The sequence below is a fragment of the Anomalospiza imberbis genome, chromosome 1 (genome assembly GCF_031753505.1).
Source record: "Anomalospiza imberbis isolate Cuckoo-Finch-1a 21T00152 chromosome 1, ASM3175350v1, whole genome shotgun sequence".
Classification (NCBI taxonomy): domain Eukaryota; kingdom Metazoa; phylum Chordata; class Aves; order Passeriformes; family Viduidae; genus Anomalospiza; species Anomalospiza imberbis.
In genome coordinates this window covers 20166728-20193947 of record NC_089681.1, presented here as the reverse complement: position 1 = coordinate 20193947, position 27220 = coordinate 20166728, and the positions used below count along the sequence as shown (strand labels likewise).

Here is a 27220-nt window from a genome sequence, read left to right as displayed (position 1 = left end):
GGAAATGCGTATCTTTATTCTTGCTTGCATCTTCTTTACTTGTTAGTCTGAAACTGATCCTTTCTGGCAAAAGCTCCTCTTCCACACTTCCCTCCATGGTATTCTATTCATCTTCTAGCTCACTGGATGATTTCATGGAATCATCGTTATTTCATTGGGAAGAAAAACACTCGGTTTCTTTCCTATCAAATGCCCACTGAGCTTTTACTAATTTTACAGTACTTGTAAAAGTGCATTTTTATTTCCTGAACTTTTAGATTCAATTTGGCATACCAGTAATTTTCTGACTTGTAGAGTGATGCTTTATGAACCTTTGTGTGGAAAAATCTTTTCTTAAAATTGTGTTTTCTATGCAGTATCTCTTGTTTACTTGGCAAAGCATTCTTTTGAACCAGAGTTGCCTCTGGGTTTTTTCTGACTTCAAAAATTTCAGCCATCCTCAGCCATACAGAACATCAATATATTTGATCATGTATAAAAGTATGTAAAAGGTAAAACCACTAAAAAAGAGATTTTGAAAAGAAACATAGATTAGGGCAGCCTAAATACTTCCATAATTTCCTGGCCTTTATATCCTACAAGCTTTTCCATTTGTCAGCCTTTTCTTGTAGTTGTTCAAGCATATTAGACAGCAGCTGAAGCAGAAAGCAATAGTAGTTTGATTTAGCAACCCTCAGTTCTCAGGATTTTTTAGAGGCATGTTTAACAATATTCAAAACTGGCCTCAGCTACGCCAAAGACATCACTACCTCAGGGCAATTTCAGCATCTACATAAGCTTAAGTCCAATAAAAAGATTAATGCAAGTATTTTTAAAAATAAACTGAGATTTTTTTTCAAACAACAGATCCCACTGATACATCTTTGGTTTCAGAATAATGTAAGAAAGAAAATAGTATATAATTTTAAAATATTAATAAACATAATAAACATCTATGTAGGTTACATGAAAAAATTATAATGAGGAACAGAAGAAAAAAAAATGCCTGGCCAGCTGTCTCCAAAAGCCAGTGATGTCTGAGTAGGTTGTGGTGGTAAAAATCAGCTGTAGGGCAGATGGTCTCTCCCAGTGGCACAAGTTTTATCTCTTTTCATGAGATTCGTGAAGTAACCCTTATATAACAAAGACATAACTGTAGCATAGGATTTAAAACTTCAAATATTCTCTGTTTCTAAATCTAAATTCTGACTGAAGATATGTTTTGCCTGTATGTTATATGTTATGAAGATATGATTGCTTGTTATGTTATATTAAACTACATTAGAATTGCATAGTTGAGCAAACAGTCAAACATTCATGAGACAAGAGTATAGGAAGTGCAATAATAATATTATCTAGAATTTCTTGACTGATTCCCTTATCAGGGGGAGTAAGAGTAGGGGTTCTTATACATGATTGCTTCTTTTCTAAACTCTGACCTCAGTCAGTGCTCTAAAAATTTTAGTGAAGATGAGATTTAATAGAAAAAAGATGAAATCTAGTAAGCTGAATTTATGTCCTTAATTTATATAACTTATACTAACTTCAAATACATTTGAGGTGCCTTGAGGAAGAGCTTTCACTTGTACAGTTGAAGAAAACATCTAAGTTTCTCAATACCTGCAGTGAGTGATTAACCCAAATAAAAGACACCTAAGCCCATTAAGTCTATTTGAAACTAAGGCTACTCCAGAGGGTGAGTTGATTCTCCAGGGGAGTCACCTTCCACTGAGGCTACAGAGGACCAACTTTACACATTCTGTGACTCTGTGAAACAGGAATGCTAGCTAGATAAACTAGATACCTTCTCAGAATGCAACACCAGCAGTCAGCTTTCATATACTCTTTGTGTAGGAAGCTTATTGCAGAAACAGGGCATATACTGTTTAAATACTGTTTAGACTGAAGAGCTTGAACCTGTGTATCAAAACAGTGCCTTTATCATCAAGCTATGCCGCATCCCATTCTTCTCTGGAGTATGAAGTCTCATCTGAAGCTGAGATACACTTTGGCTGGGAATAGAAGTGTGTGGAGTTATCACAGCATGCTTCAGTTTAGCATAGCAAGCTCCAGACCTGATACCTTACATGAGTATTGCTCTTGTATTAGACCATTACTGGTTAAAAACCAGAAAGAATGAAACTGGGATCAGACCCACATCTCTGTTTCCTTCAATCCTCTGAGTGCAGAAGAGTTCCTGTTTCCTGCACTCTCTGGCAGTTATTCCTACCTGGTAGCCTGTCTGCAGCAGATGCACCCCTCAGTGAATAACAGACCATCTCAGTGCATCTCAGTATCAGGAGGCACTGAATTTAGATGCCTGTTTGCCTGAATGTCAGTCACAGCAGAAGCTTAATAAAGCATTAGGTGCATGTCTGGCTGCTGGAGGAGCCCAGGGAAGGAAAGTAGATGGGCATGTGTGTGGCTAGTTAGTCTCCAGGACTTCAGTGCAAAGTGGGAAAGTATTCAGGTTGCACCACTTTCTAAATGAATCTTAGGTGCCTACATCCTAAGTAATCTAGAAAGACAAAATCCCATTTAAGAAGGTTTTGTTCAGGTGTTAGTCTCGACATTACCATCAACCAGCATGATTTTCATAGAGCATATTTTATGTGTTGTTAGTTTGGCTTTCCCTTTCCTTCATTTAGATCAGGATTGCTTTGTTGAAGTTTCTTAGATGTTCTAAACTTATAAAAGTGTGTGTGTGTGTGTGTGTGTGTGTGTGTGTGTGTAAAAATCTTGCTAGATTTTTGTTCATCCCAGTCTCTCTTGTAACATATATTGTGCCAGTTAGCATGGCTAGTTCTTTTGTCACCTCACAGCATTTCTTTCTTTCATTCATTCTATTTTTGCCCTTCTGTTAATCTCTGGTCCCTGACATTAGTGGTTCCATTCTTCCCGTGTTTCACCAAGAAGTATCCTGTCTATTTTACTTTCACAGTAATTATAAAGCATCTTTTTATTTGTCCCTTCTTCCTTCTTCTAATCCTATAAGAATGCAATCCCATTCTCCCCTCTATGGGCTTCTTTGACCATTCTCTCACAGTTTCTTCCTTTCTTCTCCTTGCATCCTAGTCAAAGGACTGCTTCAGTTACAAGTACCTTTGCTGTGTATTGGAGTGCTAGTATGAATAGAGGAGAGAGAGAGCTTTCTGGTCTTAATTCTGACTCCTGTTTTTTCCTGTAACAAGGCAAATTAAAGACTACTACATGGAAAATATGCCCATTAAGTCCAAGTTTTTCCAATTTTTTTATTTCAGAACATCAAGGGAAAAGTAGAAGGTATAAGTCAATGCAAATTTTGAGCCCTTGTTCCAAACTACAGTTTTTAAAGCATCTCAATGAAGTGGTGTCAGATGATTTCAGTTTCTGCCTAAGTAATTCTCTAAATATTTTGACTGAAGTTTTCATGTAAAAATTCAGTCTGAAACAAATATATTTAGCTTGCATATGAACACACAATTCTGGTTGTATTTTTGGCACCTATATCTAGATGATTTCACATTCATCAGTCACAGTTTGTGATAGTGTCTCTATCACAAATATACTTCATTCTCCTTAAGCAAGCATAATTTTCCACAAAAAGCAAACGAAGAAGATTGTCTTCAGTGCTTGAGATGTGAGACTAGCCAAGTCTGTCTTTTGCTTCAGGACTCCCAAGGAAATCTGTGGGTGGATACATTTAGTGTCAAAGAACATTTAAGTTGACTTGCACTTCAGAGGTCATTAAAGCTGTACTGTTGGTACAAAGCTTTCTGCTTTTGATCTGTAGCTGGATGGAGATAGCTGGAAGTCCAGATAATTCGCAGTGTAGAAAAAATACTGTCAAAGCCCCTGGCTTGCAAGAATGTAGGAACAACATCTAAAATTCGCACACAGATGAGTGGCCACAGGGCCCTTTAACTATTAGTACCAGAAACCTTAAAGTCTGTCGCAGGGCCAATGACAAGGTAATGGAGAAAAAATATCCCATTTTTAATATCCATTCAAATGGTTGGTGGCTACAGGAATTGCAAGATCTGAAGGAAGTACACTGCCACCAATAATTGAGTTGGCGTGTCTTAGTGTAATCTCACTTAGTGAAGTATTAACAAATGGCAGAGAGCTAAATCAGCCTCTTCTTTATGGGTTAAAAGTCTTGAGAATTACATCAAGACCTTTCTTTAGGAGACTGAAATGTTGAAGATGAGGAGCTATGATAGCAGATGACAACTCTCTCTCTGAAATTATGTGAGATGGTTTCCACAGAAAGTGCACCTTCCCCTCTTTATGTCTACCTTAGCTAGGATATATTCATCCTTAAAGGTGTATTGCCTGGTTAGGTGTGCAGCTCGGCATTATCCTCTCTGATTCCCTTAAGTTCAGGAAGGGTCACTGTTTTCTTTAAATGTCCTAGTTTGTCCTGTCTCAGGCAAAGTCCTCATGAAGAGAGCCTCCTTAGTAAGCTGTAGCTAGTGATACTGCAGTGCTACCACCATGTAATGGCTCCCTGGCCATTTGGAAGGCTTTGTTTTGTCCTAACTGCATCTTTTCCCCCTTCTGCAGTGACTGCTCTGAAGTAGGTATATCCCTTTCTTGGCTGATGTACTTGCAGTCATAGAATTCAAACTGAAATAGCAAAATAGCAGCTTGTAATTACTGTAGTGAAAAAGGATAGCAAAGCAAGCCTTAGACTGGTTAATAACAATTTCTACAAATGAATAATAGTGTCTTTTACCTTGTTACTGAGTTGCACTATGAAGAGGGTTGGACTACAGAGCCTTTCTCTCAGTATTTATGGAGGACTTATATGATTTCAGAATAAGTGTATTTATGTTGAAAAATATTAAATTATATGAAATACTTACGGGTTTATCCCATAGTCTCTTTAGCACAACAGCAGATGAAAAATTATTCATTCATTGTGCATAAACTCCTCAGAAATGTATATATATGAATACCATAGTAATGCAAGTAATACAATACAAGGGAGAATAATCCTAACCAGAGCACCATGTGAAAAACAATTAGTGTGAAGTAAGGTACTTACAGTACAGGATTTAAAAAAAAGAGTAACTCCTGGTATATACTGAAGCTATTACAATATTAACTTATTTTTATTCTTGATTATAAATGAAAAATAGAATATAATATTTTCTGTTTAAGTAACCAATATAAATAGAATCTCATGAGCAAAATTATTTTTAAGGATTAATATGCAACTTCATTGTAGAAATAAGTTCACTAATTAATATTTTCTTCCTACAGATAAAACTGTGGTATGACAAGGTTGGTCATCAGTTAATAGTGACCATACTGGGAGCAAAGGATCTTCCTTCAAGGGAAGATGGGAGGCCAAGGAATCCTTATGTTAAAATTTACTTTCTTCCAGACAGAAGGTAGGGTGAACACAAAGACAAGGAATATTTGAATTAGTCTGATGCTCAGGTGGCATGCACAGCTGAATTTATCAGCCACGCTTACATGGAAAATAGCTTACAGTGTTGAGCTCTTGTGTTGAACATGCTATGTAACAGCAAGGCGTCTTTGAACACTAAGCACAAACTTGCTTTCCCTGGTTATATTATAAAATGATGAATAGAAAAGGAAAGGTAAACATATGTCTTTGCATGGGGAGCTGTTATTTGCAAAGAATGTTATTAGTGTATTATAATGCCTTTATATGCTAGTTATTCTTCTCTAGAGCAAAGAAGATGCTACACAGTCAGGTTCATAAATTTCTGGACTGATGAGTCCAGCAGTTTGGTTTGCCCCACCTTTATGCAATAAAGCAGTAACAGGTTTGGCATCTGAAACTCACAGATTTTTGTCCACAGTATGAGTTAATGCTGAAGGGGACTCAGCTGAGGGTTCCCATTTGCACTTTGAAAACTTTCCATAAAGCACAGGACTCATGTTAATATGGATGGTATAATATATGTACTTAGGAAAAATTAAACTGTGGTAGGACCCTATTCCTGAAAAGTTCCTTCACTTCTTAGTCCATGATTTTCTGTGTTTCATTTTATGTGTTGGGAAAAACAGCAGAAGAGATAGTGTGTTTTCCAGTTTATTTTTTAATTGATGTTTCCTCAGATCGTGTCAGTAGGGGAACATGTTTACCTTTATTTTATAATGTACCAACCAAATAATTCAAAGCTTTAATGTCACTCAAAATAATAGATCAGTGGATTGCTGAACCTGTAGAATAGAATGTAACCAGTATTTTTACTTCCTTTGCTTTTCCAAATAGTGAAAGTAGGAAGATTCCCATTTGGCTTCAGCTGGAATTAAAGCTATTTAGTATTTTGGAAGATCTTGCCTTTTCACTTTCATTGTAAACCATATGTTGACAAGAAAATTTTTTATGACTACCTAATTTGCTGTGTCATTGATGATTAAAAGGTTTTGGGTAGATTTTCTCAAGGTCACCAGTATTTGAACAGTTGGTTTAGATCTCTAGTTTATTCAAACTGCTGTAGTGTGTTTGTAGCAGCTGAAGCTGTGCTAAACTGAGAATCAGGTCTACTTCAATTATCTTACCTGCTTTTTCAATAGTAATGAGTAATTATTAGGCTAACAAAAGTATGTTCACAATGTTTTACAATGTAAATTGTGATAATTAAAAATATATATTGACATTAAATTTTATTAATCTATAATTTTTTCCCATTTATGAGAAGTATTCAGAACTTTTCTTTAGTTGTTTTATGTGCTTATGATCAGCAATTTGTCTTATAGAATTGTGGGGTTTTTTCTGATGTGGAAATTAATTTTTCTTTCCTTCGATTTAAAAGCTAAGTAAGCAACAGTATATTTCTTGTGTAGTAGAAAGAAACATGCTGGAGGTAAAATACTCTTAAGTAAGTCAAGCATTTAATTAGATGAAGATAGTGAATTCTCTTTAAATTAAGAAATTTAATTGAAAAATGTTGTACAATGTAACTTATTTCAGTTCACAAGGGTAAACAAACCTTTTGTATGCTAGAAATAATTTATTTTTTTAAACAGTGTATCTCAAAATATTATTAGGTAATTTTTTGGTCCAATTTCCAAGTAGCAGTTCAGAAATACAATGACTTTATTACAATTGCAATTATTAATGAATGGACTGCATCTGCATTGCCTATTAAAAAATCCTTATAAATGAGTATGGCAGCTGCATTATGCAGCAATCAGCAGGTTTAAAATAAGCATTGTTATGAGGACTCTTGTCAGTATTCTCAGTAGGAGGAGTGTGGGTGTTTTCCAGCGAAAAATGTTTTAATCAGAAAATATTAATTCTTTCAAGCAGAAATATTCTGCAAAAGACTTTGCTTTCAGCAACACTCTGGAGTCAGAGTCAAGGCTGCCAGGGTAACCTTGCCTGGAGACCTCACCTCGTGATGGAGGTCCACCTTCAGCCTGGGTGATTCATTGGAGTGACCAAAGGATTTGGGAAGCTGTTTTGAGAACACTGTTTGTTCCAGTGTTGCTGGGAAAGAACATGTAACTCATTTTTGGGGCTTCTGGTTTCCCAGGTGGATAAGGAGCCCTTAGCCAGGAAAACCCTGCACTGCCCCCAGCTCCCTGACCATTCCTTCATGTGGGCCAGCTGCTCCTTCCTGCTCTGCAGTTGGAGGGAGCCACTGTAAGACTGGAAATTGACTGAACCAGCTGGATCATTTTTTGAAATGCAGGTGTTTGCTGTGCCCAATGTTGTCTGTAGAGATCTACTGTCAGACTGTGCCTTGTGGAAATCCCATTTATGGAAATACATTTTATTTTATAAAATGCTATTTCCAAAATAAAAGAGAGTACACCCAAAATCACATTAAAACATTTGTGGTTTTTGGGAAACATCTTAAAACTGGAATTGGCACATAAATTTGAAATGACCTAACCATAGCTTTTAATATGAACTTATTAATCATCCTCAATATATGCACTGACCATTATAATGAAGGAAAATTCATGATGTAGATTATAGTACCCATGATCCTACAAACTGAACTGCTGATTTAAGATTTCCTATTTTCTGTTATATATTTAATGCAGTTTAATGGTGTTTTGAGCATATTTAATATTTAACTGTTTTTTTCAGTGATAAAAATAAAAGAAGAACAAAAACAGTAAAGAAAACATTGGAACCTAAGTGGAATCAGACATTTATTTATTCTCCAGTTCATCGGAGAGAGTTTAGAGAACGAATGTTAGAAATCACTCTTTGGGACCAAGCACGAGTTCGAGAGGAAGAAAGTGAATTTTTAGGAGAGGTATACAAGTATTGGTAGTTGCTATAGAAATACAGTTGCTATCATATTCATGTATAGATATAGTATTTTCGAAAAAATTACTAACTGTGCAGAGCAAAGCTGGTTTTATTGTTTTTTCTTTCACTTAGTAGTAAACAAATAGTAATCTCGCACGTATCACGTAATCCTGATATGAGATTCTTTCTGTGTTTTTTCTGTTTTAGTAACAGCATGAATGTGGTTTCTCACTTTCTAATTGTTCATTAAAATCCATATAATCCATAGTCATATTTTACTAAAACTTTGGAACATTGCTCATTAACTTATTTGAAAGTTGTAAAGGCTCTCATAAGGTAATAAGGGTTTTGTGAAAGATTTTTTGGTATATTTAGTGTTCTAAAAGGCACAAGAGATTTTTTCATATTAAAGCAATGTTTTTATATAACTTCAGACAAGTCCTTAGCAGTAAGAGAATAATAGAATAAAATTTATGAGTATGTTTATTTTAAACTATTCTGTCATGCAATGCTGTCCTACTTTTAACCATTCTTTCTTTTTTAGATTCTTATTGAGTTAGAGACAGCATTACTAGATGATGAACCTCACTGGTACAAACTTCAAACACATGATGTCTCTTCATTGCCACTTCCCCATCCCTCACCATATTTGCCACGCAGACAGCTCCATGGCGAGAGTCCCACACGGAGGTTACAAAGTAGGTTATTATTAGTTTTACACACTGTGTATAGTTCACTTGATTAATGCATAATAAAATCTATTAAATTCTTGTGAATGGAAAGCTGGCAGAATTTTTAGGTTAATTTGTAGCTGTTATGAATTAGATCATTGTGGTTACTGATGAGAGTCTGACGTGCTATCAACCAATGTGCATTACACCATTTTTTTCTTATAAGACAACTCAGTTCAGATCCTCAGCTCGAGTAAATTATCTCAGTTTTTGCAATGTGCTCTTTTTATCATGAAGCTCTTTCTTTTGTATTATGCTCATAATTTCATTGTTTAAACAAAAGTAGGTTTGCAGAACCTCTCTCTTTAGCTTGTACTTTTTAAAGTAACCTGTGTATAACATCATATGTAGATAAATTAATACTATGGCCTGTTGCCTTGCTTTGATATTATTTTATGTGCTGAGATTCACAAATAGAATTTCTTTAAAAATTCTACTTTGTAGAGTTTGTTATACTCGATCCATAGTAGTTATCAGTAGATATTTTGAAAATAGAGTATATAAAATATGGTAATATAAATAGATACAAAAGAATAAGACAGTAAAGGGGAAAAATCTGCTTATTCAATACTTCATGGTTTCTCCAGTTTAACTGTTCAATACTGCCAGTGATTTAAAGCTCTTCTTCTCTGAATAAACTTTATAAAATACCAGTTGGCAGTTATATTAAAAAACGCAGCAAACCAAATTAACCAACCAAATTAATAAAACTCCCAAAACTCAAAAGTCCCACCACCACCACAAAAACCAACAAAATAAAACCAAAACTCCAAAACAAACAAAAAAAGCTCTAACAACACAACAACAACCCAAATCCAGTTTTCAAGATTTACTTGGAGTTACTTTGAGTCATTGTATGTGAGCATGTGTGCCTGTTTCACACAAACTCACAGCAACTTATGTCATGAAAACTCACAGAAACTTGTCATGAAAACAAGCCTGGATATTTCATATGTTCTATATAGAGTCTTTATTACATAACCCATTGTATACAAATATTTCAAGGAGTTGACCTGTTTTGCTTCTGTGCAGTTGATGGTGAGAAGGATTAAAATGCTCCATATCATAATATTCTGAGATAGACACACTGTCAGAGACTTACAGTACATAGCCTTGAAGTTGTAATATTATACTTGTCCCCAAAAGGACAAAAGAAGTGATAGTTAAAAGATAAGGAGTTCTATTGCAATTCAATACTCTTCAGTCTTCTCATATACCATGACTGTTATTTAACTAAAGTTTTTAAATTATACTTCTTATATGACCTATACCATCTTTTAACGCATTTTAAGAAGTTTCCATCAACTATTTTTACAGACCAATTGGACTCTTTGTATGTGAAGTTAGTGAAATTCTGGTTTTCAGGAAATATTCAGTCCTACAAACAAACACTGTTTGACTATCAGAATTTCTATCTGTGCAATAAATAATTGCCATTAAGAATGAATTTCTGATTTATTTTTTAACATAATTTAGTGATGTTTGAGTAAAGATCTGTTGGATGATATTGACTCAAAATTTGAAAGATATTCAGTTTTTTTATATAGTAATACTACCTAGTAATAAGTAATAAAAATAACTAATAAATACTAATACTCATAATGTGCTCAACTGAACAATTGTACATGCTTGTCTGTAAATGTAAAGGAAAGGATTTAGCAAAACTTCTGTTTTGGTGAAATACTAAGGTTTGGTATAGAAGTCTTGCTTTTCAATGAAGATGGTTTAGCCTGACTGTTCCCAGGGTCCTAGTTTTTCAGCCTCAGGTTCAAAAAACTTTAATCAAATAAGCGATTTTAGATGTTCACTATTATTGCTGGAGAATTCACAAGTTTCTACACTAAACGATCCTATTTCCTTTTGTATAGAGATAGGGACCTGATGAAGAGGGATTTTCTCTAATGGCCTAGGAATATATTCATGTCTTGAATCCTTGTGTATCATAAATAATTTTCAGTTTAAACAGATAGTTTTAAATATAGAGAACATGGTATACTGGAATTAAAATCTTTGCTTTTTGGAGTCTGAAAAAGTATGCAATTGGAAATTTAGTTTCTAGTCAGAATTCAGCTAAGGCAGAAGAATCCATTTAGCAATGGGAAAATACTATTTTTCTTTTATTTCTGTCAGAACTCTGAAATGAAAATAAAAGTACTTTTTGGTGTCCAAAGAGGTTGTGCAATATCCTACTGAGAGATCCAGTACTTTACTGAATTGGGCTGTAAACAATGCAGTGTAAGTTGGCCAGGCCTGAAAGAGGCACTGCACCAGATGGGCTCCAAAACTGCTCTTCCCAATCTAAATGTCATCACCAGGGACAGGTGATGGGCAGACAGCACCTCTTAAGAGTGTTCGCCTTCACTAAGTGAAATATTTATGCTATATTAATAACACATAGAAGTCCAGGCTTTCAACTTTTTTTTTTTTTTGAGGTGCAAAAACAGTATAAAATCAATATATTAGTTTCTTGTGTCTGAAAATGCTTTTGTATCTTTCAAAAACATTATTGTATATGATGAAAATGTTATCCAGCAGCACATCATAACAACGTGAACAAAATCTCTAGAGCAAGGCATGTCTAGCATGTTTGTCAATGTCTTTCAAAGCACTTCTTAGAACATGTACTGGGTGGTTATTAAGCAGGCTGATTTCAATTTTTGGGGGTGCAAAATCTGAGCAGTTCGGTCCTCCTACCTTTTGTTCTTTTCTGCAATGCCTCTATGTATAGAATTAGTGATGAAAGAATTTATTGAATACCCCCAAAAATTGTTAGTGTGAGAAATGACTGGAGAGATATTTTGAATTACAAGGTTGTTTTTTGTTTGTATAAATACACATTACACATCTAAGCTTTTTTATCTTTATGATTGTCGAATAGGGATAAACATTTATTTGAAGACCATACTTAAGTGTTACTCTCTAAAGGTAGTTTAAAAGAACCTCCTACACTTGCCACTTCTATTCTCTTTTTAATATCACTGGATTGCAATGTTCCTGAAGAAGAGCAGACTGTCAGCCCTGAAGAGTGAATTTGTATTTACAGATTGCCAGTAGCAAAGTGCAAGCTTCCCACAGAGCCCCATATGCTGTTTTTTAGGAACCAGCTTTCAGAGACAGTAGCTTGGTTTCCACATATATTTATTTCTTGATATCTTTGAGTGGGCAGTGTGTTGTGGTAGAGACTGATCTAAGTCAGCTGTCCACCTTCTCTTTCCCAGTCCTCTGATCCATACATTCCATTAACTTCCTAGTGATAAAGAATCATTCTCATACTTTCTCCTTTGTGTTTTTTGACAGACATCTACTTAGAAACTGGAACTAATATAGAACATAGGATTATGGCTTACTGGCTCTTTCAGCTAATTATGTTTGAGATTTTCATAACCTGATCCAATGAGAATATTTTAAACTTTTTCTTATGAGAAATGTGGGATAATGAGTAGGTCTATTTTACTTATTGTGCTCAACTTTCAAAGTGAGTTTTTAAAATGACTTCATTTTCTGTAACATTAACCATAAAATCAACCATACACCCAGAATTCCAGACAACATTAATTAGAAACTCAGCCAAACTGAAGTTCTTTTTATATTGCCTCTGAAAAAGATTGTAACCAGAAAATTAAAAATAATTTTAGAGAATATTTAGGAATTCCCATTTTTAGTAGGCTATTTTTCCATCTCACATTAGCTAAAAATCTTATTGGAGAATACATACAAAATTGAATGTGCTTTGGGTGCTGTGTCCATGGTTATTAGGATGTGCAAGTTATTGTTAGTATTTCTATTTGTTGAGAAATGATACAGAAATCAAACAAGGTTTATACTATGATATTGTGTATCTAAAATTAGTTCCTCTCCATGAGCCCAGAATAGAGATAGAAATCAAATTGGATATGATGCATTCTTATTCCATCTTTTACGGTTATATCCATGTAATGTGAGCATTTTTACAGTGTGAGCTGATATTGGAGAATTGAGAAAGAATATCAGGTTATTTTTTGTTTTGGAGAAAAACAATTTTTTTTGTTTTATATTGATGCTGAATTTGTTTTAGAAGCAGATTTTGTTTTACTCTGATTGTTTTAAGACTTTCCCAAATACTTTGGATTGAAAAGAAAACAATAGTTTTCTGAGACAGATTCTGTGGCTTTAAAACTAATCTGTCTGAATTCTTGATCTGCAAGCCCACAGAGAATGCAATGTACAGTGTAGGTAACTGCTAAGTGTGCAAATGAGAAGAAATGTGAGTATAGCAATAAACCCAGACATTTTCAGGTTGCTTGCTGCAGCATAGGTCTGTACAGCAGCAGGTGTCTACAGTTTTTAAATACTATGAGAATTCACAATATGGTTTGAAAACAAAAATATTTATATTTTGAGCATCCTCAGTAAGGGAAAAGTAATAAATCTATAGGAGATAAACTCTGCTGAGAACAAGATCTCAAAGATTTTAAAAATTACAGTGTTTGAAAATCAACATGTAGAAGGGAAAAAGGTTTGGTTTTTTTTTCCCAAGATCTGAATACCAGAAAAAAATCAATCAAAATTAAAGTAAATGTAAATTAATAGACTTTGGAGTAGTTTTCTTGTAAAGAGAATTTCATTACTTTTAGAATGAAATTCATCAATTATTTCATTCACTGAATTTCATGATTCTCCAGGCCCATAAAAAATCTGGAGGGAGAGAAATTACAGTAATGAAAATTTAAACTCTCGGGACAAAATTTGAGTACAGTTATGTTCAAAAAAATCTGCATATGGTGTGCAAAAAGTTATATATAATTTTTTTTTCCAAATTTTATTCATTTTTTGGATGGGAATAAAGAAAATCTATAATGTGTTAACAAAATGTTTTGAGTAACATGAAAAATTTTGTTATCTTTTCAGATTTTTACTTTGTACATTTTTTCATCAGACTGTATCTTCTACAGCAATGCTGAGACCTTAACATGATAAAAATTATTACAGCTGACTAGAAAAAAACAAACAGATAGACTGATTTAAAAAATAAATAATCCCATTACTTATTAATTTTTGAAAAACATTTTTAGATGGACTTGTCATTGCTGAGTGATGACAATTTTTAGTTTTTGAATGTTCTGTGGCTCTACCATCTGATCAAGGAGGAATGTCATAACTGCTAATTTAGTCCATCTCTTCCATTCTTTGAATGGTAAAGCTATCAAGTCCATATTGTAGAACATCAAGATATACATTTTGTAGTACCAAAATAATTAAAATTTAACAATAATTAATTACAATTATATCTGAAACTTTAATTTGAGAAATATAAGTTCCTGTGAAATGATGGCCAATCTTCTTTCACTGAAAATTATTCATTTCCTTGGAGCTCTGTAGAGGCTCATTTTACTGCAGAATCAGGATCTTGCTGTCTCAGCAATTTCCTGTTAGTTTGCTGTGAGTTTGGGAAGTCAGCATGATAATTTTTGATGAATGTCACTGAACCTGACTTGAGGAAATGACAATAATGCTGTTCACTAGTAGGTAAATGAATTGTACTTAATGGATGCATGTGTCAGAGACTTTTTTTCCGAATTATAATATGGAGCATTTTGTGGTCAGTGGCACAGGCCATAATTAATTTATTACATGATTTTTACCCTAGAGAGCCAAAATGACAATTAATTTTCTCTTTCATGATTCTTAGTTTTTATCTTTCTTTGAATGAAGCACAGGCCTTGGTCATGTTATCTTTGTTTGCATGCATTGATATTTTGTTCACAGACTATGGATATATATACCAGTATTGTATTTATTCTACATCTATTATTTATTTATTATATTTTCTTGTACATCTATGGTTTATTAAATACTTTGATTAAAAGGTATTTAACATGATACAGGGATGTCTAAAAAAGCCTTAAACTATCAAAATATTTTCCTTTTTCTAATAAAAGAAACTAATTTAGGATATTAATTTACTAAATTGTAATTAAACTACAAAAATACTTAAAAACCTTTTTTGAAGCAGTTTAAGAGAATTACTTTATTTCTCTGATACTTGATAAAATCATGTTATTAAACTACTCTTCTGTTGTGTAATGAAGTTTTCAGATGGTTTTAATACTATTCTGACTTCTTCCTTTCTATGCTGTGACCATATAGAAACAAACATTGCTTTCTTAGTCCTTGATGCCATTATAATCTCACTAATTTTATATTATTGTGCTTTTCAAGAAGCTCTACACTTTTGAAGATCTATCCAGGAGTTTGATTCAGAAAGCCCATAATTTTTAACTAGATGAATAATTTCTAGGCTGTGTTAATAGATTTTTTTGTGGGCATGTGACACGTTTCCACCTTTGGTGTTTGGGTAACACCTGATATTGTCAGGGTAAATTAAGCAAAGTCCCTAACCTGCATTTTTTCATAATTTTGTAGCCAAATAATTGTCATTTTTAATGAAGTTCATAACCAGAAGAGATTAGTATTAAGGAATACAAATATTAGTGAAGTTACACAATAAATCACATCTAAAAGGTTGTAAGTGATGCTGAAAAAAACCCCATCATTCACTTTGAAATTATATTGCCTAGTGGAATTCTGGGTCTGGGACATAAAAATGTATTACATTTATCAAGAACCCAAAGTTGAAAATATAGAGAGTTATAACTTGTAAGTAGTAGGTGATTTAGTAATATGATCCACATATTAGAATAGTTAGTACCTGGATGTCAGAAAAAGTGTGACTTGCCAGAAGGCACTTAGTCATCCAGTGAATCCATTAACAGCACCATTTGGCAAGAAACTGAAATTTTCTCTAACACTGTCATATCATATTATCTGAGGTGCATCATTTACTTACAGACTGGCACTCTTTTCTGTTTAATATGGTGTCTGTGAGCTTTTTAAGTACAAGGAATAAAAAAAAAATCATAAAATCTTGCTAATGACAAGCTATTATTAAAGTTATTCTGGCTTCCTGCATTCTTTGTATTATGACATCTTATGGAAGTCATATTTCAAAATCTACGAATGCAATTAACATTTCATGTTTCCAGAATTGTCCACATTTCCACATCCTATTCTTTGGTTCAGTTTAGAAAACTTGGTATGATTGTTTGGAAAGCTAAAATACATAAAGCAGTCGGACTTAAGGAATGCAAACAATAAATCAGGCATTACAAGTATTTAATCATTGAGCTCATATCAGGATTCTAAAATTCAGTGGTAACAACAGTATGTAAAGTTCTCATGTATGTACATATTTACCAGATCAAGACCTAGCAGGAAGGAGAAGATTGACTGGCACATCACTTCAGAGTCTCTTAAATTTAAAGTAGGATTCTAAACTACATCTTGGGAAAGTTCTGCTAGTATTGCAGTTCCAACAGAGGCGTGCGATATTTTTAAGGGTTGGAGCTCATATTTTATGCCTAGCTGAATATACATTTTGCCCTTAAAAAGTTAAACACTTATAGTAAAAGTGTGCAATTTTATTGCAAAATTGGAAATGACTGAAATTGCTCTACTAGATCTCTGTGGCTGTTGATCCAGAAGTGACTGGCATTTTTGTGGTTTAATTTCTCTTAGCTGCTTGAATTTCATTTTGAAGGATTGTGGCCTACACTATCAAATTCTTCCATCTCTGGCAGCAATTATAAAAATGTTTAAGGTTCTAATCATCCCTGTTACATGTGCTGATTCATGTATTTTTCCCTGATGCTACTTCATTTCAATATTTGTTTTCCAGATAAAGGCTTATATTCATATAATTCAGGTAAATTTTCAGCATGCCAGAAATGCTTATTGCTTCCATATATGTGCAAAACTTAATTTGATATTTTATTGGTGTGCTTTTGCTACCTATTGTGCAGATACTAAATTGCATAAAAGTTCTTTGGCTTTTCTTGTCTGCTTTTCAGTAACAGGTCTTTTGTTGGCTTTTTTTCTCTATTTTTAATGTCTCAGTATTGGTATCGGAGCAATATTTTAACACCATACTTGCTTTGCTTGCCTTTATTTTAGGTAGAGCTATGGTAGGAAAACTGTAGTGAGCTTTATTAACTATACTAGGAAAATGCTATCTTGTTTAAACTGGATTAAAAGGAATGCTATTGTATTACAGCTGTTTGAAAACTAGTGTAAGTATTTTTAGAATACAGACATGGGGTAAGTGAAGTACTGGCAAAATCAGTATTTACACTGGTATATATTTTTACAGTTTCTTGTTGATATAAATCCCCCATTACAAATCCAGCTCTATCTGAGGAATTTGCCTTAATTAAATATAAGTAAATTAACAACATACAGTTTTTACCAGCCTAAATTTTGTAGTGCATTTCATTTGGGACTTTTTGCAGTTTTTGCAGTTTTAATTATTGGAATCTCTTTGAGAATTGGTTCAACTAATTATCTTTCAGTTATGTTTAAAAAATGAAATTCACATTGTTATGAAAATAGATCCATACCATGGTGGAGAGAAACAAAACCCCCTTAGAGCACAATTTTCTTGTGAGTAGTACTAATAAAATCCATTTTCCATTACATCTAATGTTAGTCTCCCATATTTCTTCTACTCCTTTCTCTCCTGAAATAATCCCACATTCTTCTCATGTTTTACAATACCTTCGCATGGGGAGAGACCAAGTTCGGTGCAGCATCTGTGGACTTGCTCACCTGTGAATTAGCTGCAAATTTTAGCTGGATAGTTTCTTTTTGATTAAGAACTTCGAATTTGTATCTCTCTCTTCTATCTAGAAGTGGTATCTTGTGGATATTCTCAGTTCAGTCAGAGAGAAAAAGAGAAGGTTTTCTAACCAGGCAAGAGCCTGGAAAACAGCTGGGAAAGAATGCAAATAATTCTCTATCTCTCTTGTTATTCACATTGTTTATACATAGGTTCTGCCACTGTGCAACATTCACAGAGCAACAATGGTGTGAGACGTTTTACTCTAAGACCAATGAAATTAATCCGCACGATGTTCTCTATTTATAGAGTGGTGCATTTGAATAAATCAGAAGTGTTCAATTCTTTACCTTCTAACTTAGAGTCTGTATGTTCCCATCCTGCTCAACGGTGACAGTGTCTCTCTCTCTTATCTTTCTCATCTATCCTATTCTGTTTTCAAAGATCTGTAGGAACTTAATAGAATTTAATATTTATACTCCTCTGTCAGTGTAGATGAAGTTGGTTGAAAGCCTCTAAACCCCACTATTATGTGCAGGATGTGACAGACTGACATGGAGACAGCAGGACTGCATGAGAAATTAGCTCACACTAAGGACCCTTGGGCACAGGCAGGATGGATATCAGAGAGCAAATTCCTAAAACAGTTGTTATGAGACTCTTTTGGGGCTGCTTATATGTCGGCTCTGAACATAGAAGAAATACAGGCAATGCTAAGTGACTTTAAGTGGTTGTGAAGGCCTTCTGTGAACTCCAGGGAAGGAGCTGCAAGCATGCTTCACCACCCTTGGTTGCCCCAGGGAGTCCACAAAACCTTGTAAAAGCTTCCTGCATTGTAAGGGACAGGATTGGGAGCCTGGTCTGCTTTCTTTTTCCTTTTCTTTTTTTAATTTCTCCACAAAAAAAGCACAGAATTCCTGAGCCATAAATTTGGCACTTTCTTCTGTATTTAGACTGACTCACACTAATTTTATTTCTCATTCTATTCCCTGTCCTAGTTCATTTTAATAACCATGTAGGTTGGTCATATGCACTTTAGTAGAGCTTTGAACCTCCTGTGTTTTGTTGAGGTCTATCAGAAATGTCTGTGGGGAATATATGAAGCACAGAAGGTATTTTGCATTATTTCCTCTGTATAAGAGAGTTAAGAAAAGAGTTCATAAGAGAGTTAAGAAAAGCTGTGGGCCAATTTCAGTTGTCATGTGGAAGGCAGAAGGTTTTTTGGAACCTTCCACAGATTTTTGGTTGCTTTGTAAGAAAATATTTATGTTTGCATATTCTTTTATTCATCTGGGAGAGTTCCAATTATTTAGAATGTTGCTATGGAGGGAAATGTGGTTCTGGTGAAAGAGAATAGAATATTCCAGTTGGCAGGGGCCTACCACAATCATCTAGTCCAAGAGCCCAACCATTCTGTGCTGACAAAAAGCTAAAGCATATTATTAAATACATTGTCCAAGTGTTTTTGAAACATTGACAGGCTTGGGAAAACCAAAGAATATTCTGTAAACATTTTTTCAATTGTCCCCATATTATTTTTTATTTAGAAACTGTTAAAGCTTCCATGGCCACCAACACTGCATCCCACGACAATGTAAAAAAACCCAAAACACCTCATTTTTTCTTTACTTTGTATTGCTTCTTTACTTCTTATTACTTCATCCCTGAGGATGAAAAATGGAAATGTTTTTATACTAAGAAACTACTTTATTATAAATTCCTTTTCTGTGTAATAGAAAGTAAAAATGCAAATAATAAAAAATAAATAGAAACTACTTGCTAAATTGAAATTTAAAATAATGGTCCTAATGGTTTTTAGATGACAGGGGTTTTCCGCAACCCTGTGACTGCTGTGATCTTCCAGTTCTGCTGTGCACATGTTCTCACAGAGCTGTCATGCTGGGTGAGGTGGTAGCCTGAGCAGCATTGCAGGGAAGTGGTAGGGAGGTGTGGAAGGGCAGGAGGATGCTGAACGTTGACAAGTTCTGATGGGGAGGTTTTCCAGTGTCCCCAATGAAAACTCTCCCCTGAAAAGTTTTATTGATACTCAAACTTGCTAATTGGAATAAAAATACATATTTTGATTTCACTGGGGCTGGAGTTATGCTGAATTAAGGCATTTTTGAGGGTTACAGTAGCATGGCATCTATTTTGCCTTCCGTCCCTAACTGTAATAAGTGTTAATCTGGGTGGAAGCAATTTGAAAATCTGTATTTACCATCTGTTACTGCCTATTATCAGACAAAAGGTGAATAATACCTCCAATAAAGTTTTATAAATAAACTACATACCAGTGGGTTAACTACAGGCAAACCATTGGCACCAATGCATTCATTTAATGTAGACAGTATCCTTGAATATAAGATTTTTATTGAATTCTGAATTTATGTAACAATGGATTTAAACTCCTTGCTCTTGATTTTAGGACCATATTTTATAATGTATATAGTCCAAACGCCACTGCAGAATAAATCCAACAGGACGTCCTGCCGTCTCCTTTGTGGGGTCTGGCGATGTTCTCAGCCCCACGTTGGGCACCAAACCTGCCACTGTGCTCTCTCTGAAGCCCCCTGGCTTCGCCTGCCCGGCAGAGGCACGGTCAGCAGTGAGGACACTCCCCTGTGTCTCGTGGCAGATTCAGGGAGCAGCTAAGACAGAGCGCTTCGCTGTCTGCCTTGTATGGAGGAGAGGTGGCGTCCGAGAAGGCAATGAGGGAGTTGACTCAAGGCCGGGGAAAAAGTCTCAGGTTTATTGTAAGCTCCGAGGAGCTCTGAGTTCCATGTCCCTGCAGCTGAAAGTGAGTCACATGGCTTTCATAATCACCTTAAGTACCGGGGCGGAGACAAGGGGGAAGGACGCCCACCGCCCAATGGGGGAGTTCGGGGGAGTGGAAGGCAGGAGGACAGACAGAAACACAAACCAATGGGGGAAGGTTAAGGGAGGGACCCCTGGCCTTTGTCCACTCACTCGATGCCCAAGGTGGAAAAATTTGGGAGGGTGGGATTAGGAGCTGTGTCATGGACAAGGCACCAGGGAGGGGTGGCATTAGAGGAGGGGTGGGAGAGCTCAGGGTGGAACCATTGGGGGAAAATGGGGGGTGAAAGAGCAAACCATTACAGAACGGTTACAAAGATATAAAAGCACAATACAACACAAGATATTAACTAAATACTAAATAACAGTTTAATTCACAATATTAATTTGCAATAATTTGTGAGAGGCTTCAATGTCACACTTCACAGATTAAATATGAATTGTTCTTTCTCTTTTTTGTAATCAGTGGTCTAAATTAATTAATGAAGTAGTACTTTGAAAAGACATGGCTAAGGTGGGGCACATGCCTAAATCTTCACATTTACATCATCAATAGGTTAAAAAAAAAGTACCATCTAAAATTAATATAAAGCAGATGAAATTACTCTTGCAAAAATTCAAAGAAATATTAAACTAATCTGCTAGCAATTATACTGACATTAGAAATACTTGCTTCAATAAAAGGTTTTGACCTGTGCACTTTCTAGTTTGTTCCATTTCTGAAGTTAATGGAAATGTTTTAAATATGTATAATCTGCTTCTTTTGCAGAAATTATGTATTCCAGGCAGTAGTTCTTGATACTACATATTTAATTGACATAGCATTGCTTTCCTTCCCCCTTCCTGAAAAAATTGATTGCCAAAGATGAAACCAAGTCATTAATTCTGCTTTAAATTTCTTCTGACTTCTTTACTATCATTCAAATTTACTTTTGTAAGAAAATGAAAAATATTACTTAAATATGATTATTTTTTTCAATTGGTTTAAGTCTGTTTGTAGTTAGAGCTGGCTTGTAGCAGCTTGAGGAGATAGAGTGGATGATCTGAGCTGAACAAGCTTCTTCATATCTCATCTTACAGATGAAGCTTTCATATTTCAGGATGTCAGGTGTTACAAGATACTCTCCTCTTTTCAGTGGCAAAGACAGTTCGAGAAATCACTGAAATCTGATTCTTCCCTTGCTTTTATTCTTTTTCTACTCCCATCTTTGGGCCAGTCTCAATCCTGACCTGTTCACTTTCTCTTGCACTGGCTCTTCCCTGAAGCTCAGATCTCTAGATCCTGGAAGATGATCTGAGCTGAGATGTTAGGAGATTCTGGAACGGGTGGATGTGGCTTGAGAAGACAGAGAGTGAAAGAGAGAGAGAGAACCCTGTCTTTTGTATCTGTGGTCTGTTGTAGCTTAATCTCTCTTCTCTGCCAGTTGTATCCTGTGACTACAACAATATATAATTTTAGCTACACAGCTGGGAAGTGTAGAGCCCACTGTGACAACAGCTGACTATTTTCATCTTCAAAGATGCAAATATCTCCCTTGAATACAGAATATAATATTCTAAAAATATGTTAAAGCGGATGTACTTAGCTGTAAATATAAACATAAATAAAAAGCAACCTCAATTGTAATTAATTAGATTCATTCATAAGAATGAATTAGTTGATTAGTAAATGACATCTATTAAAATCATAGTTGATTCAGCCTTTTTACATCTTTCATGATGATAACCTTTCCAAGCAGCCACGTGATGAACATCAGCAAACTCAATTGCCCTCATCTTCCCATTCCACAATCCTCTCTCTGATAGGGCCTGAGTAACATTATTGGCATCTCTGCACATCAAACCCGCTGCAAGATCAGTGTCAGGGTTACCCAAAGACAGAATCCCACTGCTTTGCATTCCTTTGGGGGTTTTTGACTTTCAGGCCCCAGCCAAAGCCCAGCCAGCTAGTAGGGCTCTCTTGCTTAGTATTTGGTCACAAATATTGTCCTCATTTAATGGACCTGGATTTGAATCAGTGGCTAAGAAGAATGGAGACTAATCTTTCTTGCTCACTGGCATGTGTATCACTACAGCAGTAGAAAATTCTCCTGAAAATGGCAACAGGGACAGCATCACAGGTGGAATGGATGCTTTCTTTGGGGAAAAAGAGTGACTGGGCCTTTGTAATACTATAATTAAGAAAATAATAAGAGGAGGTTGAAATCTTTTCCTTCATTTCTGCCCTCATCTTCTAGGTTTTCTTGAGTGCTAATTGTCATCACTTGCTTATAATTTTTTGTTTTAGAGAAAGACTTTACTAGTTATTTCTTGAATTCAAAGATACTTATACCCTGCCCATTGTAGCATGGCTATTTCTAAAATTTTATAATAAATTGAGCTATCATATGAGAATTGCATGACTTTCCCTGAACTAATTTAAATTTCCTGTTTGTGAGGAAAGCATCAACCTTTAGTGCAATTAAACAACCACAATTAAAATTTCTTTACTGAAATTGCATAATGTATTGGCAAGCTATATTATTTTCTAAGAATTAGCACATTTCACACTTACACCATTTTTTAGCTGAATAAGTTTTAAACTGAGAAATTTTTATCCTCAAAAAAATAGTCTGCAGTCTAGATTACAAATTCATACACCCACATCTTAATTGCTGCGGCGACTTCCGACTTCCTCTAACAGGCACAGAAGAAATAGAAAATATACAAACAAATACAGCAGGAACAATCAGAAATATGGAATGGTTTGCATATGTAAAGAAACCAAAGAATGATATTTCAGCTCAAAAAATGCAAACCAAAGAGATAACTATAGCAGAACACAGAATGCTGATTCATATTTCTCAGAATATAAAAACTTGGAGGGCATTGTCTGAAATGATATAACAGAAATAAAATATGTGTGAAAAATATATTCACACAATGCATACTCAAACTGCAGAATTTACTGATGTAGAATATTACAGAGGCCAAGAGAATACTGTGACAAAAAATGCAATTACATTAGTTTGTGGAGAATAAGTTGTTTACTTCTTGGAAACAGGATGGCTTAGGAGAAGTCTCAGATTTTGTAAGCATGTTCTTTCTTCTAAAGAAAGACCTTCCACTATCCTTTAGTGGGTAGGTAAACAAATGTTCAACAGTCTAAAAAATGACAGCAGTTCTTATAATTCAAATAATTTCTAAAGTTTCTTTAAACTGAAAACTTTTTATTTTTGTCAAAACCACTCTCAGTATGTGTTTTCCCGTTTTTTTTTCTGGGAGAGGGTAGACATCCTTCTGTGCCACTCACCCAGATAGAGCATTAAGACTGCTTTGTCCTGGGCTTCTTTAGGTTTACTCCAAGTTTTTTACGGATAATTTTGTGTCTATATTTTCCAGAAAAATTGTCCCGAGGCAGGAAAAAAAAAATCTTGTACATGATTGGAGGTGTGGTGACAATGTTTCTGCCGTCTAACTACCCATTTTTAGATGGCCAGAAACTTAAAATAGACACACCATCTTGCTGAAGAACAGGGATTTTTTCACATTTAAAAGAAGTAAATGAATAATTCTCAGTTGCATGCCAGTGTTTAACCCTGATATCAGCAATCAAATACTGTTTAAAAGATGCCACAGAAGATTGTAGTAAATTTAGGCTGAACAAAACCTGGCATATTTACTTTTCCTGTGTGACCTATATTTGGGCTCTAATCGTGGAAGTGGAATCTGCTTTTGCCAACTCAGCTCTAGATATTTTGGAGGGTATACATTTCATAGTTTGCTTGTGTTCCATGGCACACTATATGTGTGAAACTGCCTTTTCTCCTGATAATCCTTACTAAGAACTTCAAGAAAGTACTATATGCATTTAATATTATTGCTATTAATAATCTTTCTGTTATTCAGAGACTTTGAGGAGGGATGGTGCCTTGTATAAAAAAACTTGGAAGATGAACAGTGTGATGCCAATTTCTGTAAAGAATGAATACAAATATTTGTGTATATGGAATTAATATAAACTATATAAAATACTTCATAAATGCAATGTGGTGGAGATGTATTTCAGCATTTCATCTTATATTACTTTAAAGATTTAGCTGAAATAATCGATGCAGTCATATATGTTCAAAAATTATAACATGAATAATTACCTTTATATGCTGATGTTAATGCATCATGGTATAGTATGAAGTTCATACATTAAGTATTATTGACAGAGGATAGTTTTAACTTACAGGAAGGAAAATAATACATGTCTTTTCTTTTTCCAGGATCCAAAAGAATCAGTGATAGTGAAGTCTCTGATTATGACTGTGATGATGGAATTGGTGTTGTTTCAGGTAATAATGTTTAAATTTACTTGTCCAAGTTCAGTAGGAATATTTCTTATTTGTAATTTATTATGAATTTTGCAATATTTTTCTGATGAAAAATAAGTGGAACTTAAGTATATAATTTTCTAAGAGACACAAAATAAATATTATGCATAGTGCATATCTAATCTCAAAAATTACTAATGTGGGAAAAAAGCCAGTGTGTGAATGTCCTTATTGTTTTTATATAATGATACAAATAGCATAAAGATAGTGCTTTTAATAAATGTCAAGAAGCATTCATTTATTTATTTTTTTTTACAGACATATGTTGTTGATATATGCTGTAAAATTTCATGATAGAATAATAACATTGCCAAAGGTCTGAAACATGAATGTTTAAAGCAGGACAGGAGATAGCAGATAATCTGTTTCACTAAGCATTGGAATGGAGCCTATTGGAGAAAAAAGTTATCATGTCAAAGAATATGTCTCCCCTTCTAAGAGAAAAGATAATACCAGATAAAAAATAATCATTGCTGAAAACAATAAAATCATAACCATATACTTTTAATGACTACAGTAGAGAATTGTAGTCATCAAAAATCTTAATATATTTAAGATTATAGAATCATAGACATTTTTAGGTTGGATAAAGTCCAACTGCTAGAACTGCAAAGTTCACTAGTAAACCTTTCCCCTGAGTCCCACAGCTGCATGTCTTTTAAATGCCTGCAGGAGAGGTGACTCCACCCCTTCCCTGGGCAGCCTGTTCCATCGCTGGACAATTCTTTCAGGAAAGCATTTTTCCCAGTATCCAATCCAAAGGAGGCAGCTGTGCCGCCTTTAACCAGCACTGAGGGCTACTGCCATCAGCACAGGGTGGGGTACTCCTCTCAGTGTATATTCTGTTACGCTGCTGCTGTTCGGAGATTTTTAACACACAGGGTTTTCTGTGCTAGACAGTTTCTGGTTCTCTTGGGTGAGGTCCAGCTCAAGTGTTAGACAGTGGGGTTTGGGAAAAGCTGAGCAGTATAATCTGTCTGGTCTACGCAGCAGCTGTGCGAGCGCGATCCGCTCAGGTCAGTGAAAGCGTGTTCCTGCCCCACAGCCACCCCATCAGCATATGGGGTACGGAACGTTCTGCTGGAGGCTAAGGAAGGGGAGACAGGAAAGAGGAATGAGAGGAGTACAGCTCACCTTGGAACTAAGAGGGAATAAAAAGAGGTGATGTAGGCAATCTCAAATATTGTGAGATGGCATGAAGCCAATTTGGACATTTAGTGAACTCTCTAATTATATGAGTTAGCCTAGTCCTGTTTTAAAATCTGTTACTAGTCTGAGCTCAGATGCATTTCTGTTTTGTCTACATAGTTATGCTTTTATTTCCAGGCTATTTCATGGTTAGCTTATAGGCTGTGCTTAATTTTTGACCCTGGTATGTTACTATTCCATGCTATGGGTCGTGGACTTCCTGAGATAAGGAGATAACTTTTTTTTTTTTTTTTTTTTAAATAACAAACACCATTTAATTTTTATGAAAAAGCCCTTTTTATAATCTGAATAAATTTTACAGACTTAATGATAAAAACAGGGCATGTCATACTTGTGCTAAGGTTCCAGCAGTTTTACCAGATAAAAAAAAGAACACTAGGGCTGCAAAACCACTAAAATTTCTGTGTTCCTTAAAACATTTATCTTCAAACAGTAACAAGCTCAGTTTTCAGGTTATTACCTTAGAAAACTATTAAGGAAAACTTGCCGCATTTTAATATTCCCACTCCCCAGTTTGCTTTATTGCAATCAGAGCACAGGAAGGATGGATAGCCAGAGTGGGGTGAAGTACTGGAACCAAAGAGGCAGCCATCCTCAGAAGCCCTTTGCTCCTATTTACTGTACTTTCAATCTTTGATGAGCTTTCTGTCTGTAATTAGTAGTCTCTAAGGAGTTCAAATTGCCTGTCCTCCCAAAAATAAGGGCTTTCATATTACCATGGATCAATTCAATTAAAAATGTATCAATCTAATTTAGGAGCTTAAAAATAAAGGTAGGAACTAACTGGATTTAATGGATATATTTCTAGAGTGCCCAGTATAGTGTCATTTTGAAAGTGAATTTTTTTTCCTGTCCTGGAAAAAGGTACCATGTTTTGCAGATTTTTTTACCAGGTGCTTGAACATCAGCATGACTCTTATGAAACACCTAGATTTACAACTTTGATTCAATAAACTTTTCTTTTGACAGCTCATAAAATTACGGTCTTTACAGTTCAATGAATGAGCCTACTTCCCTACCCTGAATTTCTGACATACCTTTAGTTTTTTAGGATCTTTAAGCTATTGAATTTTTGCTGAACAATTCTACACCTTAGTTGCACTTTAATTCAGCCTGGCTATGTGGGTAGGAAAATCTGATGGTTTTTAGGCTTTGAAATATTAATTTAGGGCCTTACATTTTTTTTTTTTTTGTGCTGCTGCCACTATGTTTGTAAGTGTTCTGGTTTAGTCTTGTCTTACTCACT

At 35.0% G+C, this 27220-nt stretch overlaps 1 protein-coding gene across 30 annotated transcripts in view; it reads left to right on the top strand.

The window, feature by feature from the left end:
• The window catches only part of RIMS2 (regulating synaptic membrane exocytosis 2), a 446434-nt gene that overhangs the window by 250867 nt on the left and 168347 nt on the right, over positions 1–27220 (top strand). For 22 of the 30 annotated variants that reach the window (XM_068183223.1, XM_068183411.1, XM_068183392.1 and 19 more), the window contains 4 exons: positions 5227–5357; positions 8042–8213; positions 8754–8907; positions 24658–24726. In XM_068183223.1, coding sequence (XP_068039324.1) covers positions 5227–5357; positions 8042–8213; positions 8754–8907; positions 24658–24726 — 526 coding nt within the window. Of the gene's footprint in view, positions 1–5226; positions 5358–8041; positions 8214–8753; positions 8908–16654; positions 16682–24657; positions 24727–27220 lie in introns of all 30 variants that reach the window. The other 8 variants (XM_068183384.1, XM_068183253.1, XM_068183207.1 and 5 more) reach the window with 1 other exon arrangement.